General features: G+C 46.9%; 1 protein-coding gene across 1 annotated transcript; it reads right to left on the bottom strand.

Moving 5' to 3' along the window:
• Positions 1–38: 38 nt before the first annotated feature.
• Positions 39–20,369, bottom strand: MED16 (mediator complex subunit 16). Its single transcript, XM_083421469.1, has 15 exons — positions 20,272–20,369; positions 18,295–18,470; positions 18,067–18,174; positions 13,062–13,231; positions 11,460–11,891; positions 10,510–10,615; positions 10,000–10,155; positions 8,928–9,139; positions 7,497–7,703; positions 6,588–6,798; positions 4,441–4,574; positions 2,867–3,062; positions 1,615–1,834; positions 518–601; positions 39–264 (listed from the first exon to the last, which is right to left on the bottom strand). The coding sequence occupies exons 2-15, from the start codon at positions 18,428–18,430 to the stop codon at positions 138–140; spliced, it is 2,499 nt and encodes an 832-aa protein (XP_083277595.1). The 5' UTR covers positions 18,431–18,470; positions 20,272–20,369; the 3' UTR covers positions 39–137.
• Positions 20,370–21,395: the final 1,026 nt, after the last annotated feature.

Below are 21,395 nucleotides of genomic sequence, written 5' to 3' on the forward strand. Positions count from 1 at the left end.
GCAGAAGGGAATGCCAAGAAACACAAAAACGAACAGCCTTTTTGCAAAACTCAGAACCTTTATATTTACAAAACCGCCTTATTTTTTTCCGGTCCGGCTTCCCTGCAGTCCTTCCTCCCGGCCTGGCGGGGGCGCCGTCACGAGTAGCCCAGCGGCATCCTCCTCCACAGCCCGCCGCAGAGGCAGTTCTTGATCCAGCGCTGCTCCCACTGTTTGACGGCCGTCGTCTTGTTGGGCGAATGCAACATGGTGACGCAGCCGCACCTGCGGAGTCAAGACCGGAAGTTGCATCTTAGCCCCATACGGCCGGCACGGGTCGGCAGCAGCTACCTTCAGGTCTAAACCACGCGGGTATTTTCCCCTCTTCTCCTTCCCCAGCCCTACTGGTGTTCGAACCCCAGGCTGACTGGCCGCCGCTCTCCCGCCAGGAGACGGGGAAGACCGGACCGGGGATGCTGTAACCGCTGGGAGACGCTGCCTCCCGTCGCCGGGGTTTTGTTTCTTCCCTGGCACTCACCTGGTGCATGATTTGCACTCCTCCGTGGGGTACGCTCCGAGGTGGAGCCGCCGCAAGTGGTCGATCTTCGGCTGCCCGGGGGCCCTGAATTAAGGAGGCAAAACATCGGCGTTTGGGAAGCAATAATAATAATATTATTCTAATAATAATATTCTAATAATATTATTATACTAATAATATTTATACCCCGCCCATCTGGCTGGGTTTCCACTCTGGGTGGAAAATATTAAAATACAGTAATCCATCAAACATTAAAAGCTTCCCTAAACAGAGCTGCCTTCAGATGTCTTCTAAAAGTCAGACGGTTGTTTATTTCCTTGACATCTGATGGGCGGGTGCCACCACCGAGAAGGCCCTCTGCTTGGTTCCCTGTAACCTCACTTCTCGCAGAGAGGGAACTGCCAGAAGGCCCTTGAGAGAGGGACCCCGGTGTCCTGGGTGGAGACGCTCCTTCAGGTCTACTGGGCCGTTTTGGGCTTTCAAGGTCAGCACCAATACTTTGAATTGTGCTCGGAAACGTCCTGGGAGCCAATTTCAAGACCGGTGTTATGTGGTCTCCACTCCCAGTCCCCAGTCTGGCCTCCGCATTCTGGATTAGTTGCAGTTTCCAGGTCACCTTCAAAGGCAGCCCCAAGGAGAGCGCATGGCAGTAGTCCAAGAGACAACCAGAGCATGCACCACTCTGGCCAGACAGTCTGTGGGCAGGGAGGGTCTCATCCTGCGTACCAGATGGAGCCGCCCTGGACACAGAATTGACCTGCGCCTCCATGGACAGCCAGGAGTCCAAAATGACTCCCAGGTTGCTCACCTTGTCCTTCAGGGGCACAATTGCCCCATTCAGGACCAGGCAGTCCCCCACACCCGCCCGCCCCCCAAAAACAGTCCTTCTGTCTTGTCAGGATTCAACCTCAATCTGTTAGCCGCCATCCATCCTCCAACCGCCTCCAGACACTCACACAGGACCTTCACCGCCTTCACTGGTTCTGATTTGAGAGGTACCACTGTATGCCCAGTCCTCTTTTAAATAAGCCATGACAGCTGGTGGTGGCATTCCTGTGGCAGGGAGTTCCGCTGTCTCCCCATCGCCCGACACCTACCTGACGAAGGCGTCGAACTGCAGGGAGGCGGGGTGGCCCTGGCCCTGCCCAGGGGGCTTCCCAAACTGCATGCGGACGGGCTGCTTGCTCTGAAGCTTGTGGATGATGGCGTCATTGACAGGCAACCAGTCGAGGTTCGGAATGAGCAGCTGGCTGGGCAGGAGGCAGCACTCGTCAATCAAAGCGTCGTCCGGCTCGCTGGGGTGGCTTTCGTCCCGACCTGTGAGGGGCAACGGGGGGCCGTCAGGCTTAGAGGACACACCTGGCTTCTTTGTTGTTGTTGTTTTTAATTAATTTTTATTGAATGATTTTATGTTACAAAAAACAATACAGCCCTACTACCACTAAATATACTGTATTTTTCGCTCTATAAGACGCACCAGACCACAAGACGCACCTAGTTTTTGGAGGAGGAAAACAAGAAAAAAAAATATTCTGAATCTCAGAAGCCAGAACAGCAAGAGGGATCGCTGCGCAGTGAAAGCAGGAATCCCTCTTGCTCTTCTGGCTTCTGGGATAGCTGCGCAGCCTGCATTCGCTCCATAAGACGCACACACATTTCCCCTTACTTTTTAGGAGGGGAAAAGTGAGTCTTGTAGAGCAAAAAATACGGTAATTTTTATTGAATGATTTTATGTTACAAAAAACAATACAGCCCTACTAGCACTAAATATAATTAAGAAAAAAAAATTACATATAGCGATATTTAGTTTATTTGTTATTTACCGTCTTATTTCCTCCCAGACATTGCATACAACACACCTATGTGCAGACACCCACACACCTACACCCGCACACAAAATGATAATAATGAAAGTAAATTATTTTTTCCCCTTTTATCTCCCAAAATCCTTTCTTCATCTTTGACTTCCTGTCAAGTCCCTTTGCGTATCTTTTATCTTACATTTGAATGGACACAAACCAATAAACCTTTCTATATAATTTTTCCAATACATTCTGAAAACGTAATAGATCAGATTTTAAAAATCTGATTTAAATAAAAAACAAATCTGATTTAAGTTTTTAAAAATCTGTTTTTTTTAAAAAGCAACAACTTAGGACTTTATTTTTAAAATCTGATTTAAATAAAAAGCAAATCTGATTTAAATAATTAAAAAAATCTGGTTTGCATTGGTTTTTATCCACCCTGGTCTGAATTACACAAACAAAGGCTGAATGAGTCGGTTCCGCTTTAATGTGATTTCTATATTGCTCTGTCTGTGGTTGCATCGAGCCTCGATCCCCTACTCACAGCACAGCCAAAGTTTGGTCAGGAGCCGGAAGAGGAGGGACATGCTGTCCTGCGTATCGGAAGTTGCTGTGTAGATGGGCAGGCAGCTGGGCTTCAAGAGGCCCCAGATGCGAATCACGACCATCAGTTCCCGCAGCATGGCCAGGGAGGAGCCGTCGCGGAGGAAACTGTGTCCCGGGCGGACGGGACCCGAGCCCTGGGGGGAAAGGGGGCAGGTTAGGAAGGTCAAAACTCTCGACGTTCGATTTATATCTCAAATTACTACCAGACTTTTAGAAGACATCTAAAGGCAGCCCTGCTTAGGGAAGCTTTTAATGTTTAATAGATTATTGTATTTTAGTGGTTCCCTCCCAGCAAGAAGCCAAGTTACAGGGAACCAGGCAGAGGGCCTTCTCGGTGGTGGCGCCCTCCCTGTGGAACGCCTTCCAACCAGATGTCAAAGAGAACAACAACTACCAGACTTTTAGAAGACATCTGAAGGCAGCCCTCTTTAGGGAAGCTTTTAATGTTTGATGTTTCACAGTATTTTAATATTTTTTTTGGAAGACGCCCAGAGTGGCTGGGGAAAGCCAGCCCGATGGGCGGGGTATAAATAATAAATTATTATTATTATTGAATAAATGGGTTTCCCAAACCCAAAACTGAGTGCGCAGGCAGTTTGAAACTGCACCAAAATCCCTATTTTTCCTTAGCTAAAATCCATTAACTTGAGCTCTGAGTCAATGTATAACCAAAAACCCGGCTGTGCTCAAATCTCTCTCCTTTATCAGTTTGTGATGGCAGGGATGGCCTTGACTGTATCAGTAGAACAGAGAAGACACGTCCATGCCTTATCTTATGTGCTGACCACAAAAGACGCGCAGACCTAAGTCCGGAAGAAGGCCAAAAGTGTGTTCTCGGAGATGACGACCTCTTCCTCCAAGATAAAGAGGAGAAAGATCCTTTTATGGTCAGAAGTACAGGAAGAAATTCCCTTTTATGGTTAAGAATACCAGAGCAAGAACATATGTGATGTCAACCTGCGTGTATAGGATGACGTGGATGGATTTATATGGGAAGGAGGGAAAGGGTGCCTGGAGGATATATGTACTGCGTGAAACTTGTGATTTCTTTGGACTTGATCACGCAAGTGCCTTCTGCTATCCGGAGAGCAGAATAAACTCTTTCTTGGAATCAACCTCGGTGTCATTTGACTTCCTTCCTCCTGTCCCGGAGCAACGCAGACCCAATCGGTGAACTCCAATAAGGCTACAGTTAGGAAGGTCCAAACTGACCGGGAGAATCCGCGACCAGAAAGAAGAGGAATACCAAGAAGACTGGAAGGAATTTAAAGACTATTGGAATAAATATTGTAATATTCAAGAAAGAAAGAAACAATTAGGCCTAGGACTAAAATGGGATTAAATTTATGAATAAGAAAATGTACGATAAGGAAAGCTATGTAATATGATGAGCGTTCGGAGCTGGAGGTATTTTGGGTTTTCACGCGCCGTCCCCGGAAAGTCGGATTGCCGGTCGACCCGGAAGGCAATTTGGGAAACCGTTGGCGCAATGGGGGTCTCAGGGGGTCTCACCTGGTTCGGAAGGCTGGCCAACAGGTAGAGGACAAAGTCGCCCACCCACTGAATCAGCTGTTGGAGAGACTGCAAAGTGGTCATTTCCAAGACAAACTCCTCCGTCTTCAAGTTGATCATCACTTTGTCGATATCTGGAAAGGGAGTTCTTGTTATTAAATATACCGAGAAAATAGCACACCAAGAACTCAGGCCGATGGACGTTTCAGCAGTGGAAGGGGTTCCCTACTCGCAATTCAATAGTCAATGGAAACAGAAACGAATCCATTCAAAAGTCTGTATTATAATAAATAATATTATAATACATAATAATATTTTTAGCCTCCTAAAAAGCAGAGACATCACCTTGCCAACAAAGGTCCGTATAGTCAAAGCTCTGGTTTTCCCAGTCGTGATGTATGGAAGTGAGAGCTGGACCATAAAAAAAGGCTGATCGCCGAAGAATGGATGCTTTTGAATTCTGGTGCTGGAGGAGACTCTTGAGAGTCCCATGGACTGCAAGAAGATCACACCTCTCCATTCTGAAGGAAATCAGCCCTGAGTGCTCACTGGAAGGACAGATCCTGAGATTCCAATATTTTGGCCACCTCAGGAGAAGAGAAGACTCCCTGGAAAAAACCCTGATGCTGGGAAAGATGGAGGGCACAAGGAGAAGGGGACGACGGAGGATGAGATGGTGGGACAGTGTTCTGGAAGCTACAAACATGAGTTTGAGCAAACTGCAGGAGGCAGTGGAAGACAGGAGTGCCTGGCGTGTTCTGGTCCAGGGGGTCACGAAGAGTCGGACACCACTAAACAACTCAAAAACAACATTATAATAAAGATTACAAACTCAAATAGAGATTACAAACTCTAACAGAGATTACACACTCAAAGAGATATGTATAAAACTGTAATTAGAAATATTTCCGCCTTTTCACTCCACAATCAATGATCCTTATGATTTCTCAGCTTGCAGATGGAGACTCAGTTTCAATCACTGAGCATTATTGTTGGGTGAAAAGGAAAAAAACCTTTGTAACGAATTAAGAGTTTTATACATATCTCTTTGAGTTTCTAATCTCTGTTAGAGTTTGTAATCTCTATTTGAGTTTGGAATCTTTATTACAATACATACTTTGGAATGGATTCGTTTCTGTTTCGATTGACTATTGAATTGTGAGTAGGGACTGCTCCCGCTATTGAAACTTACATTGGCCTGAGTTCTTGTTGTGCTTTTTTCTTGATATCTGGAAAGGGAACATTGAACGTTGGCCAGTGCCGGATTTAATATAAACTCAACAAGCTCTAGCTTAGGGCCCCACAAAAAAATTAAAAGAAAAAAAAACCTGGATGTCCAATTCCAAAAAAAGGAAATAAAAAAAAACCCTACATCCAGCAACAGTGTTTTGTGTTGTGTAGGCTCCTATGATTTAAGTCAAGGGCCCCGCCTGCTCCCTAAAATATGCCCTGGTTTGCTCCTTTCTATATACAGGGTGCCTACATTCTGCATGGACTGGTTGCAGGGCCACATGGGCAAATGGCTTGAGATACCTATTAGGTCCATCAATGACCATATAGCATATACTCGACACAAAAAAACAGCGACAATTTGTTGTTGACAAAGGACAGCTGGACATATAAAGGGCCCCATCACCTTCAGGAGGTGGGGGCCTCATCAAACCTAAACCCGGCCCTGTTATCGTGTTGTTGTTGTTGTTGTTGTTGTTGTTGTTGTTATGACATATCAGGCATGTCCAACTCCCAAGAGACTGTGATCTACTCTCTCACTATGAAAAAACTGGCAGCGATCTACATATTGGATTGACCAAAGTTGTTGAGCCTTTTTTGGAGAGGAAGACCCAAATTTGTTGAGCCTTTCCCCCCTTCTTTGTTGTTGTTTTTTTGGGAGATCGATCAAGATTACAAAATCTACCAGGGACACCCCGCGATCGACCAGTAGATCGCGATTGACCTGCTGGACATGCCTGTGATATATTATTATTGTTATTATTATTATTATCACCATCATCATTGTATTTTTCGCTCTATAAGACGCACCAGACCAAAAGACGCACCTAGTTTTTGGAGGAGGAAAACAAGAAAAAAAAAGTCTTAGAGAGTCTTAGAGAGCAAAAAATACGGTATGTCACTGCGGAGTCACGCACCCACGTCGGTGATCTTGGAGCAGATTTCTGTGAGACGGTCGCCAGGGCTTTTGTCTGGGGTATTCAAGACCGGGGGACGGAGGAGCGATTTGAGGGTGCAGCTGATGGCGATCAGGAAAAGCTTGGCGTGATAGTCGCAGACCCGAGACACGGTGGTGGAGGAGAGCTTGCACAGCGACGCCTTCATGGAAATAATCCGAGTCGAGAGCACCTGCCAAAGCAAAAAAAAAAAAAAGAGTTATGCTGTCGTGAAATTCCACACGATATTGACCCAGAGCAGATTCCGACGTGTTAGTCAGCGCAGTAAAAATTTAAAACACATTGCAGGATCCCCCCAGAATAGACCAGAGGCAATGAATATTTCATCCAACAGAGCTTCACTGGGACTGAAGGCAAATGAGCATAATGGTCACATTCAGGATTGGCCCTGTCCCTAAGAAATCCAGTCGTCTGGTTGTAAATATTAAGACGATACCAGCAATAATGATTTAAACCAAGTCTTACTGGCTAACGATTGAAATCTTGATTGAAATCAATTTGATTTCAATCAAGTCCACCCTGTCTAAGGGGACGCGGGTGGCGCTGTGGGTTAAACCACAGAGCCTAGGACTTGCCGATCAGAAGGTCGGCGGTTCGAATCCCCGCAATGACGGGGTGAGCTCCCGTTGCTCGGTCCCTGCTCCTGCCAACCTAGCAGTTCGAAAGTACACCAGTGCAAGTAGATAAAGACGTATGCGCCCGTCGCAAAGGAACCCTTTCCTATCCCCGAGGAGCTCGAGATGGCTAGCGCCACCTGCTGGTGGGTTGCGAAAAGGCACCTCCATGCATGCCAGCACCCTTTGGCGCCGTCCACTCAATTCCAACGCAGTCGGGGCGAAGGAGCTTCCTCCCTTCCCCTTCCGGCCTCACCTGCTGAAGGGCCGCATTCTGGCGCATGTATTCTTCGTGAAGCTTCTCCACCAGGTTTTGCACCATGCTGGGCTGGACGTGAAGCAGTATGTCCCACCAGTCGTAGCCGGTCACCATGCAATACTCCAGGAGGAATAGCAAGTGGCGGAGGGAGATGTTCATGTCCAGGATATGGCCCATAGACGGGGAGATCCGGAGCATGCTGAGCTGGTGTTGCGGAGAGGTCGGAAGGGAAGATAACCATTTAACCACCAAATAAGCGTTGGAAACGTAATCATACTCAAGATGAAGAGGTTAAAGGGGTGGCGATACAATGGACTAAAGCAGGAGTAGGCAAACTAAGGCAAGGGGGCTGGATGCGGCCCAATCGCCGTCTCAATCCGGCCCCTGGATGGTCTGGGAATCAGCATGTTTTTACATGAGTAGAATGTGTCCTTTTATTTAAAATGCATCTCTGGGTTATTTGTGGGGCATAGGAATTGGTTCATATATTTATTTCAAAATATAGTCCGGCCCCCACAAGGTCTGAGGGACAGGGGACCGGCCCCCTGCTGAAAAAGTTTGCTGACCCCTGGACTAGAACCTGTCTTATCCATACTGAACTTCAGTTCAGGCAAGCAAGCCTGGGGAACCACCTGCTACTAGAACATGGGTAGGCAAACTAAGGCCAGGGGGCCGGATCCGGCCCAATCGCCTTCTCAATCCGGCCCACAGATGGTCTGGGAATCAGCATGTTTTTACATGAGTAGAATGTGTCCTTTTATTTAAAATGTACCTCTGGATTATTTGTGGGGCCTGCCTGGTGTTTTTATATGAGTGGAATGTGTGCTTTTATTTAAAATGCATCTCTGGGTTATTTGTGGGGCATAGGAATTCGTTCATATATTTATTTCAAAATATAGTCTGGCCCCCACAAGGTCTGAGGGACAGGGGACCGGCCCCCTGCTGAAAAAGTTTGCTGAACACTGGGCTAAAGATTTTGGATATAATATTCAGTTAGGATCTTGAGGAAGGTTGTGGAAGGAAGGCATTAATTTAACTGCATGCAGTGTACTTAAATAAAATGATGTACAGATGGTATTTAATGCCAGTTAAACTTGCTAAAATGTCTAAGGCAAGATCTAGCGAGTGCTGAAAATGTAAAGAAAGGGAAGGTTTATTCTACCACATGTGGCGGACTTGCAATGAGGTAAAGGCTTTCTGGGAAATGATATATAACGAGTTAAAGAAAATGTTTAAAAAGGCTTTTGTTAAAATTCCAGAATCCTTTTTCCTTTGGCCAGTAAAGCGAGATGAGCGCCGCAACCCCAGAGTCGGCCACGACTGGACCTTATGGTCAGGGGTCCCTTTACCTTTTATATTAGAATTGGAAAACATATAAAGTGTTGTGATATAAAGATTAGTCGTTGTAGTTGTAAGTTTTCTATGTACCTTCCCGTGGCTGTCGACGCCGACCAAGGCCAGTGACGTCCAGGACATCTGCATGGCTTTGAAGTGGACCAGGGGTCCGGCCGTCCTCTGCCTCTTGATGGCCTGTTCGTCCGCCGGACGCTGGGACGTCGAGCCATAGAAGACCGCCATGGTCTGCAGGGAGACGCGGTGGATGATGTGGACGCTGCCGTCATGGAAGGCGAGTGCGAGTCCTGGGCGGCGGAGGAGGGGGGGAAAACAGCACGAGGTGGGGGACATTTCAGAGGGAAAGTGGAACTCAAGACCCACACACTCAACACAATGCGTTCCCTGGAAATCACTCGCAAAACGACCAATCGATCGGTTTGTTTGTATAAAGGTAAAGGGACCCCTGACCATTAGGTCCAGTTGTGGCCGACTCTGGGGTTGCGGCGCTCATCTCGCTTTACTGGCCGAGGGAGCCGGCGTACAGCTTCCGGGTCATGTGGCCAGCGGGACAAAGCCGCTTCTGGCGAACCAGAGCAGTGCACGGAAACGCCGTTTATCTTCCCACCAGAGCAGTACCTATTTATCTACTTGCACATGATGTGCTTTGGAACTGCTAGGTTGGCAGGAGCAGGGAATGAGCAACAGGAGCTCACCCCGTCATTGCGGGGATTTGAACCGCCAAAGTTCTGATCAGCAAGTCCTAGGCTCTGTGGTTTAACCCACAGTGCCACCTGCGTCCCATATTGAAATCCCTAAATGGCCTCAAAGGCCCAGTAGACCTGAAGGAGCGTCTACTGCCATGCACTCTCTGTGGGGCTTCCTAAAAAGTAAGGGGAAATGTGTGTGCGTCTTATGGGGCGAATGCAGGCTGCGCAGCTATCCCAGAAGCCAGAACAGCAAGAGGCATTGCTGCTTTCACTGCGCAGCGATCCCTCTTGCTGTTCTGGCTTCTGAGATTCAGAATATTTTTTTTCTTGTCTTCCTCCTCCAAAAACTAGGTGTGTCTTGTGGTCTGGTGCGTCTTATAGAGCGAAAAATACGGGTATATCGCGAAATAAGAATAATAATGACAACATTTCCAGGGCACAGGGAGAGGTTTCCTCACCTAAGCCAGGGTAGAATTTGGTGTCGTTGGCGACTTTCAAATCTGTGCTGGTCAAGGAGATGGGGAGTTTCGGGAGAGCCACGGCCGAAACGCGGTCGAGGTCGTTGGCGGCCGAGAGTATCCGCCACTTCAAAATCATGGGCGGCTTGTCGCCGACTGAGAAATAAGAAGAAGGTAGGAGAATAAGAAGCGCAGCGTAGTGGTTAAGAGAGTCGGACCTGAGTTCGAATTCCCCCTCTCGGCCGCGGAGCTCTCTGGGCGACGCCTCAGGGGGCCGGCCACTTGTGCCTCTGGCCCAACTGACCTCGCAGGGTTGTTGTCAGAGGAAAGGAGAGATAGAGATGGAAAAGTGAGTTGGAAGGAAGGAAAGGAGAGACAGAGAGATGGAAGAGAGACAGAAGGGAGGAAAGGAGATATAGAGAGATGGAGAAATCAACGGCTGGGGCAATCCAGTCAGGTGGGCAACGTTTACAAATGCAGGGAAGCATCACCTGAGCTCCAGAAACTCACCTGTGGGGGAGATTTGCTGGAAGATATTGTTGACCGGCAAGCCCTCTTTCCGGAGAGACCAGCACTCCACATTGCTGTTGTTTTGGTTGGAGGCACAGAGCAACATCTGGGGGGTGAGCAGAGGAAAACGCCGTACAGTGGTACCTTGGGTTAAGTTCTTAATTCGTTCCGGAGGTCCGTTCTTAACCTGAAACTGTTCCTCACCTGAAGCACCACTTTAGCTAATGGGGCCTCCTGCTGCACTGCCGTGCCGCCGGAGCACAATTTCTGTTCTCATCCTGAAGCAAAGTTGTTAACCCGAAGTACTATTTCTGGATTAGTGGAGTCTGTAACCTGAAGCGTATGTAACCCGAGGTACCACTGTATAAGGTAAAGGTAAAGGGACCCCTGACCATTAGGTCCAGTCGTGGCCGACTCTGGGGTTGTGGCGCTCATCTCGCTTTATTGGCCGAGGGAGCCGGCGTACAGCTTCCGGGTCATGTGGCCAGCATGACTAAGCCGCTTCTGGCGAACCAGAGCAGCGCATGGAAACGCCATTTACCTTTCCGCTGGAGCGGTACCTATTTATCTACTTGCACTTTGACATGCTTTCGAACTGCTAGGTTGGCAGGAGCAGGGACCGAGCAACGGGAGTTCACCCCGTCATTGCGGGGATTCGAACCGCCGACCTTCTGACCGGCAATTCCTAGGCTCTGTGGTTTAACCCACAGCGCCACCCACATCCCTTGTACCACTGTATACAAAACCACAATAGGGCAACAAGTCGGGCCGGCAGGGAGGGAGGGAGAGGAGCTGCTTCCTTTGAAACCCGGGAAATTTAAGTGACATCATCAATAAGGGACAGCAGCGGCACACGGCGCTGGGATAAGGGACTGTCCCGCCAAATAAGGGACAGTTGACAGTTACGGCGGGGGGGGGGGATTCGAACTCGCCACCCGGGAAGCCCTCACCTGCTCGGACATGTCCCGGGTGAGGAATTTCAAGTGGGTGATAGCCGGGTATTTGTCCTTGCGGGCGAGATCCGTGGTGCATCGCATGAAGAGCGACGGCAGGATTTCCGTGTCGATTTTGCACTTCTCGTTCACCACGCTGACGCAGACCTTGTAGAACTGGACGGGCGAGGCGCTGCTGCCGTCCGAGGTGGCCACCACGATGTTGCCCCCGCCTGTGAAGGCGATGTCGGCCAGCGCCACGCGGCACCGCAGGCGGCACAGGCTTTCCGTCGAGGTCAGCACCTGCCCATTGGGCTTCAGCAGAGAGACCGTCACCAGGCCGCTGATGGTGACCGCGATCCAGCCTTCCATGGGCTTGCCCCCGAAAAGCGTCAGCGACGGGGAGAACTTGACCCGCGAAAACTTCTCGCCAAAGTTCGACGCTCCCGACTGCGGGACAAAAAAAATCGAGAAATCAATAAATACCATTCGATCTTTTTTATTTTAGTTTTTTTATTTTTCTAATTATGATTGGATATTTAATTAGAAGGTTTTTATTGGAAAACCAATAAAAATGATTTTAAAAAAGGGAGTAGATAAAAATCAAGGGTTGCACTGAGGTTTGATGTGGCCCTAAGCTCCTGAAGGTCATGGGGCCCTTTCTATGTTCAGCTGTCCTTTGTCAACAAATTGTCACTGTTTTTTGTGTGTTGAATCTATGCTATAGGGTAATTTATGGACCTGATAGGTATCTCAAGCCCTTTGCACATAACAAAATATGTATTTTATCATTGTTGAACTGAAATGCAATTAAGAAGAGGTATATTAATAGTGAAATATGTATTCAGCTCTAACTTAAAATGATTTTTTATTCATAACAAACTGAATAATGCAGACACATTGGCACTTGGCAATAGCAAAAGTTCCTTTAGAAGCACAACTGGGAAAAATTCATAATCCAGTCTCTAGAAACTTGCTATTGCATGAAATAATAAGAGGTGTAAAATATATGATGCAAACTACAAATCATGATAAATAGCAGAATGTCGGCACCCTATATATAGAAAGGAGCAAATCAGTGATATTTTAGAGAGCCCATGACTTACATCATAGGAGCCTACACAACACAAAACACGGTTGCTGCATGCAGGTTTTATTTCATTTGTTTTTTATCTTGTATTTTGGAAATGTACGTCCAGTTGGGTTTTTTCCCTTTAAAATTTTTTTGGGGGTCCGCAAGAGAGTGTGGCCCTAAGCTAGAGCTTGTTTAAAGGTAAAGGTAAAGGGACCCCTGACCATTAGGTCCAGTCGTGGATGACTCTGGGGTAGCGGCGCTCATCTCGCTTTACTGGCCGAGGGAGCCGGCGTACAGCTTCCGGGTCATGTGGCCAGCAGGACTAAGCCGCTTCTGGAGAACCAGAGCAGCGCACGGAAACGCCGTTTACCTTCCCGTCGGAGCGGTACCTATTTATCTACTTGCGCTGGTGTGCTTTTGAACTGCTAGGTGGGCAGGAGCAGGGACCGAGCAATGGGAGCTCACCCCGTCGCGGGGATTCGAACCGCCAACCTTCTGATCAGCAAGTCCTAGACGACAAAACCCTCCCGCCTGGCCTCGCTCACCTTCTCCACGTGCAAAGCCAGCTTCACGCCGTTGTGCAGCCACGAGAGGGCCACGATGGGGTCGCCTTCGACCACGCTGCCCACGGCGCTCTCCCAGCTGTTGGCCAAGTGCTCTACCATGCTCCAACATTTGATGTGGCCGTCGGCGTCGGCGGACAGCAGCCGGGATCCTGCGGCGGGAGAGAGTCGAAAAAGCTCGGAGCAGCCCCTTCATGGCAATTCCTCCGTCTGGAAGAAGCACCAGAAAAAAACCTCCCCACAGATTGGGACAGGCTCTCGCCTTGGACCTACGAAAGCTTTCAAGTGGAAGATCTTAAGGCCAATTTTCACTGTCCTGCTCTGCGTCCCAAATGCATCATTGCGCCTGGAGGTTAATCTTAAATCCATGTTAAGTTGCTGTTTTAGGGGTTGTTTTTAAAAGCCTGGGACGGATTAATCCGTTTTGCATGACTTTCCACGGGCTTCTGGGACGGATTAAGTTTGAGAACCAAGGTACCACTGCACTTTAAATTGTAAAACAGTGTGTGTGTGTGTGTGTGTATACGCCCACACACCCACAGCAATGAGATTATCCGTACACACACACACACACACATATACACACACACACACACCACACACACACACACACACACGGAGCAATAAGATTATCCATATGTATACACACACATATATATGTTCATACACACCACACACAGAGAGAGCAATGAGATTATCCATACACACACACACACACACACATTGTTGTTTAGTTGTTTAGTCATGTCCGCCTCTTCGTGCCCCCCTGGACCAGAGCACGCCAGGCCCTCCTGTCTTCCACTGCCTCCCGCAGTTTGGTCAAACATGTTGGCAGCTTCAAGAACACTGTGCCACCATCTCGTCCTCCGTCGTCCCCTTCTCCTTGTGCCCTCCATCTTTCCCAACATCAGGGTCTTTTCCAGGGAGTCTTCTCTTCTCCTGAGGTGGCCAAAGTCTTGGAGCCTCAGCTTCAGGATCTGTCCTTCCAGGGAGCACTCAGGGCTGATTTCCTTAACAATGGAGAGGTTTGATCTTCTTGCAGTCCATGGGACTCTCAAGAGTCTCCTCCAGCACCAGAATTCAAAAGCATCCATTCTTTGGCGATCAGCCTTCTTTATGGTCCAGCTCTCACTTCCATACATCACTACTGGGAAAACCATAGCTTGAACTATACGGACCTTTGTTGGCAAGGTGATGTCTCTGCTTTTTAAGATGCTGTCTAGGTTTGTCATTGCTTTTCTCTCGTTTAATTTTGTGACTGCTGTCACCATCTGCAGTGATTATGGAGCCCAAGAAAGTAAAATCTCTCACTGCCTCCACACACACACACATATATATTATACATACCACACACAAACACAGAGCAATGAGATTATCCATATATATATATATATATATGCTTTCGTAGATTTTCACGGGTACAGGAATGCAGGTTTTGGTGTCCTCGGGTGTCTTCCCGTGTAAAAGTTGGGGTGTCTAGGCGACGTTTCGACGAGGTCTCACTCGTCATCTTCAGGCTGGTGCTTTCGGCTTCTTGTTACTGGAACAGAGCAGGATCTCAGTGTTTGAGTTCCTATAAATACTGTTGAGGAGGTGTGGTGTATAGCCTCCAATGTTCTGGGCAGAGAGGAGGTTCCCAGGCTAGTGTGCCTTTTCTTCTTTTGTTCCTTAATTACTTGAGGGATATCTTGAGTGATTTCTTGAGTGATTTCCTGAATCCCACTTAGGTGGGTCATTAGGTGTGGATTAGTTGCTAAAGCCTTTGTGTCTTGAACTCTTGAACTTTGTGAAGAGTTTTTCTGAGAAGATGGCTGTACTGCACTTGGTTGTGCTCTGGCTTGGCTTCGTGTATAGGGGCGAGCTGTGGTTTTGTGGCCTGTGCCAGCCAGATCTGTGTAGGGATTGCAGGGGGGTGCAGCATCCGGAGGTGCCACCCTGGTTTGGCTACTGGATGGTGTCTGTAATTTATCTGTGGAGAGGGTCTGGGTTTGGGTCTGGTGTGGTTGATTGGTGATGGCGTTCTGTGTGCCTCTGGATCTGGTGTCAGATTTTGTGGGGAGGGCTAATTTCCAGATGTCTGGCAAGCGGGATGTGTCGTCACGCTTGTTCATGTTGTGAGGGTGTTTCTCTATCTCGATGGCTTCCATGATTATTCTCTTGTGGTGATGTTCCATGTTAAAGAGCAATTTGGAATCTGCAAAATTAATTTCGTGTCCTGTTTCTTTCATGTGTTGGAAAAGAGAGGAAGTTTTTTCTTCTTTTTTGACGGCATTCTTGTGTTCTGCGATCCGTGCATTTATTCGTCTGTTTGTTTGTCCAATGTACGTGGCTGGGCAGACTTTGCAGGGTATTTCATAGACCCCTTGGTTTTCCAACTGAATTTTATCCTTGGGGTTTCTGAGGATATTGGCTATTTTTTGGTTGGTGCAAAAGGCTGTTTTGATATTGTGTTTATGGAGGATTTTGCTAATTTTATCTGTAGTGCCCTTGATATAAGGAAGTCACCAACATCCTCTGCTCCAGCAAACCACCCAGAAGCAATTTACACAAAGAAGAACAGAAAGCACTCACCAACCTGAGGAAAGACAACAACATAATCATTCTCCCAGCAGACAAAGGTAATGCCACTGTTGTGATGAACACATCGGACTACCAAGCAAAACTATCAAATCTACTCCAAGACCCTACCTACCAACCTATAAAAACAGATCCCACCACCTATCTGGAAAAAACCACCAAATCCAAAATAAAAGCCTCTCCTATCAGTGAAGAAATCCAGCTAAGAATCATCCCCAGAGAAAAATCATCCAGATGCCCCAAACTCTACGGCCTCCCCAAGATACACAAAGAAGGAACACCACTCAGACCAATAGTCAGCTCCATAGGCTCACCTCTACAAAATCTCGCTAAATTTCTCGCCAAGCAACTTCAGCCCTATGCAGAATCCATCTCTTCACACGTTCCAAACTCCTTCCAGTTCATAGAAACAATAAAGAAGCAAAACCTACAACCCAATGACCTACTTGTGAGCTTCGATGTTGTATCTCTCTTCACACAAGTGCCCATTAATGAAGCCTTGACAGCCATTCAAAACAAATACAATCCCCCCGAATACATCTTGGACCTGACCAACCACTGCCTAACCAACACGTACTTCATCCACAATGGACAAAGATACAAACAGATAGAAGGAGCACCTATGGGATCACCCCTCTCACCGGTCATCGCTAACCTGTACATGGAACACTTTGAAACCAATGCTTTAGACAAGTCAGAACACAAACCCAAACTTTGGCTCAGATATGTTGACGACACCTTTGTAATTTGGCCACACGGGAAGGAAAAACTGGATAGCTTCCTCACACATCTCAACAGCCTACACCCCAAAATACAATTCACTATGGAAATAGAAGCCAACAACCAACTTCCCTTCCTTGACGTCCTAATCTACAAAAAACCTGATGGCTCCCTAGGACACACTATCTACCGGAAAAAAACACACACCAACCGCTACTTACATGCACAATCACACCACCACCCTGCACAAATAAACTCCGTAGCCAAGACTCTCATCTCCAGAACCAAACGCCTGGCTGACGAAGACCACTTGACAACTGAGTTACAGAATCTCTCAAATGTGTTAATTGCCAATGGATACCAGCAAAACAGGGTTACGAAGCTAATCCAAAAAGAAACACCCCCCAAAAACCAAGACACAGAAGAAAACAATGGCATAGCCCTCCTTCCTTATATCAAGGGCACTACAGATAAAATTAGCAAAATCCTCCATAAACACAATATCAAAACAGCCTTTTGCACCAACCAAAAAATAGCCAATATCCTCAGAAACCCCAAGGATAAAATTCAGTTGGAAAACCAAGGGGTCTATGAAATACCCTGCAAAGTCTGCCCAGCCACGTACATTGGACAAACAAACAGACGAATAAATGCACGGATCGCAGAACACAAGAATGCCGTCAAAAAAGAAGAAAAAACTTCCTCTCTTTTCCAACACATGAAAGAAACAGGACACGAAATTAATTTTGCAGATTCCAAATTGCTCTTTAACATGGAACATCACCACAAGAGAATAATCATGGAAGCCATCGAGATAGAGAAACACCCTCACAACATGAACAAGCGTGACGACACATCCCGCTTGCCAGACATCTGGAAATTAGCCCTCCCCACAAAATCTGACACCAGATCCAGAGGCACACAGAACGCCATCACCAATCAACCACACCAGACCCAAACCCAGACCCTCTCCACAGATAAATTACAGACACCATCCAGTAGCCAAACCAGGGTGGCACCTCCGGATGCTGCACCCCCCTGCAATCCCTACACAGATCTGGCTGGCACAGGCCACAAAACCACAGCTCGCCCCTATACACGAAGCCAAGCCAGAGCACAACCAAGTGCAGTACAGCCATCTTCTCAGAAAAACTCTTCACAAAGTTCAAGAGTTCAAGACACAAAGGCTTTAGCAACTAATCCACACCTAATGACCCACCTAAGTGGGATTCAGGAAATCACTCAAGAAATCACTCAAGATATCCCTCAAGTAATTAAGGAACAAAAGAAGAAAAGGCACACTAGCCTGGGAACCTCCTCTCTGCCCAGAACATTGGAGGCTATACACCACACCTCCTCAACAGTATTTATAGGAACTCAAACACTGAGATCCTGCTCTGTTCCAGTAACAAGAAGCCGAAAGCACCAGCCTGAAGATGACGAGTGAGACCTCGTCGAAACGTCGCCTAGACACCCCAACTTTTACACGGGAAGACACCCGAGGACACCAAAACCTGCATATATATATATATATACACACACACACGCACACACACACACACATATATATACACATACACACACACACACACACACACCACACACACAAAAACACATACACACATAATTGCTATGCTTATATATTTCATTGCTATGTGCATTTTGCAAACCGCGTTGAGGCTTTCCTTACCCGACTGATCCCATTCCAAGCAAGTGATGATTTCCACGTGTCCGGAATTGATGGAGCAGACGTCCCAGGGGTGCTCCATGTCCAAGATGTGAATCATGTGGGTGAGGTCTAAGGAAGAAGGCAAAAAGAAAGGAGGGGAGCCAGCCTTAGACTTACGAGTGATGCTCACCTGGAGAGCAGAAGCCGCTCTGGGTTTTCTCTACAGGCTTTCCCCTGCAAAGAAATTACCTTTCTCTTCCTCGTTCTTGAGGTCCGTCGTGAACGCGATCAGGTTGCGGCAGGACCAGGCGCAGACCAGAGGAATGGAGGGACAGTGGTTGCTTTTAGGGCGCTTTTCCCACTCGCAGACGTAAGCTAGGTCCATCTCGCTCCAAGATCAGCAGCGCGGGGCAAGAGTTGATAATCTATGTTGGAAACGCAAAGAAAAAGAGGGTACCTTTCATCATATGTGGTGGACTTGCCCCGAGGTGAAAGACTTCTGGGAGAAGATTTATAATTAATTGAAAAAAAATGTTGAAATATACATTTATTAAGAAACCAGAGGCCTTTCTTCTTGGAATTGCCCCAAAAAGATCATAGAATCATAGAGTTGTAATAGACCACAAGGGCCATCGAGTCCAACCCCCTGCCAAGCAGGAAACACCATCAGAGCACTCCTGACATATGGTTGTCAAGCCTCTGCTTAAAGACCTCCAAAGAAGGAGACTCCACCACACTCCTTGGCAGCAAATTCCACTGTCGAACAGCTCTTACTGTCAGGAAGTTCTTCCTAATGTTTAGGTGGAATCTTCTTTCTTGTAGTTTGGATCCATTGCTCCGTGTCCGCTTCTCTGGAGCAGCAGAAAACAACCTTTCTCCCTCCTCTTCTATGTGACATCCTTTTATATATTTGAACATGGCTATCATATCACCCCTTAACCTCCTCTTCTCCAGGCTAAACATGCCCAGCTCCCTTAGCCGTTCCTCATAAGGCATCGTTTCCAGATGTTAGATTGTTTTTGTGTGCCACAAGTGCAGCCTGAGTTTTGTTGGCCAAAAATGGGAAATCACAAGAAGTCCCAACAGTGGAGGAATGGCAGATGAAGATGATGGACTTTTCGGAAGAGTCCGCGACCAGAAGGAGGAGGAATACCAGAAGGAATGGATGAAATTCAAGGACTCTTTAGTTAAATATGCTAAAATAACTTAACTGGAAAAACTTGCAAATACCAGATAGGCTTAGGATTTAATTATGGGATGTTAGAGAATAATATGTTTAAAGTCCAAATGAAGATAAAGTATGATGTTAAGTGATGAAGTTAATTTTGGTTTTGGAAAACCGTTACAATGATATACATTGAAACTCAGCCAGGGGGATTTGAGGAAGTCACTTAACAATGTTACCAAGATTGGATTGAGTACAGTTAAGATGTATGTTTGTTTGTTTAAAATTTTGGAAAACCAATAAACCAAGGCAAACCAAGGTATCCCTGTATTTTGTTACAAGGTTGCATGGGGAAAGCCCCAAATTTGAATCATTGCCCAACACCTCTGTTGATAAACCAAAACCCTATTTATTTTAAGTTTCCGGTGAAAGTCACTTATAGCATGCTGTCACCATCAATTTCATTTTGTGGAAAGAAGGGAGTGAAAAGAAATGTTTTTGCACCTGCAATTATTTTGAATGCGCTCAATGACCCGATAATCATTTATTTGCAAATCCAGGAAGCATTTAAAAATAAAAGAAAGCAAGAAATGGGAGGACCCTTAATTTTGCAATTTTAATTCCTAGTGTTTGGTTCGGTTAAGACCACCCCTTTCTCGCTGGCTCCCAAAAGCTTTGCTTTGCAAGAAAGGGAAAATTGAATTTCACTGGCAATGAAATGGTGAGTTCATTTTTTTTTTAAGAAGGCCAATGGAGCGTTTTTCCAAACCGGTTTTTTTAAATTAATTTTTTAGGAGAAATCAGTGCACTCTTAATTTTGCAAATCCAGCTGCTAAGGCATGCATTTAAATCTGCAAAATTAAGAGTGCAAAGGAATTGCAACAGCAGGTTTAATTCAATTGCACCGCAAAGATTAATTGCCCCAGCAAGAAAAAGGGGAGAAAATCCCCTGGAGTTGGAAATTGCCCTGAAAATCACCTATTGGGGTTAAATTGCTAGTTTTTGTGACATCCCCCCCCCCAGGGGTAACAAATGAACTCTTCCATTCCCCCCCTACTCACCAACGCTCTATCCAGGCTGCCCAGCTTCTCTGCGCCTGCGCCAACTCCTGCTGCCCTAGTTAAGGACCCCTTCCTCTCAGCTGTCTTCAGGAGTGCCTGAAAAAATAACAAACAAACCGCCGGAATAAAATAATTTAAAAAACCTCACGGCAACTAGACGCATCCCTTCCCTCTTCTGTCAAAACGGGCTCGTTTCAGTGGGGCGATTCAAATCTCCCCTTTTCTTTTCAGGCAGTTCAATAGACAAAGTGAGGGCCTCTCTCAACCCGCCTCTCGCCTGTTCAATAGGAAAAGGCTGAGGAGGGGTCATATTTGCATAGGCGGCCTCCCAGCATGCATCGGGGTGCGGGAAATTAAAAGAAATAGGATGGATTAATTTGAGAAGGTGGAGGAGACTAAGGGGTATCTTGGTGGGGGTTTGAATCAGAACAAGAGGAGCAACACACAGGAAAGAACGAAGCTAATATTTTTATACCATGACTTGGAAATATTTTCAATTCAGAGGTTTATATACGGCTGCGGTACAGGGTAAATTTGTGCTCGCTTCGGCAGCACATATACTAAAATTGGAACGATACAGAGAAGATTAGCATGGCCCCTGCGCAAGGATGACACGCAAATTCGTGAAGCGTTCCATATTTTGATGCGCCCCTGCATTACTTTTCTTGCATGGCATCCTCAGGCCAAAGACACGCCTTTTTTCCCTTCCTCTCCCCCCTCAGTCTTCAGCTTGCAAACTCCACATTAGTTGCAACCCCTTTGGCATCCCTCTTTACCCCCAACCCCCCCAAAAAAAACCTTTCCAAAAATGCCAGCTGATTGCAACGTGGCTATTACACCCAAATAATGATATATTAATGCATGCATGCAGCAATTGATACAATAATGTGCATGCATATTCATAGAATCATAGAATCATAGAGTTGGAAGAGACCACAAGGGCCATCGAGTCCAACCCCCTGCCAAGCAGGAAACACCATCAGAGCACTCCTGACATATGGTTGTCAAGCCTCTGCTTAAAGACCTCCAACGAAGGAGACTCCACCACACTCCTTGGCAGCAAATTCCACTGCCGAACAGCTCTTCCTGTCAGGAAGTTCTTCCTAATGTTTAGGTGGAATCTT

This window comes from Podarcis tiliguerta (assembly GCF_965153285.1).
Source record: "Podarcis tiliguerta genome assembly, chromosome: 18".
NCBI lineage: Eukaryota > Metazoa > Chordata > Lepidosauria > Squamata > Lacertidae > Podarcis > Podarcis tiliguerta.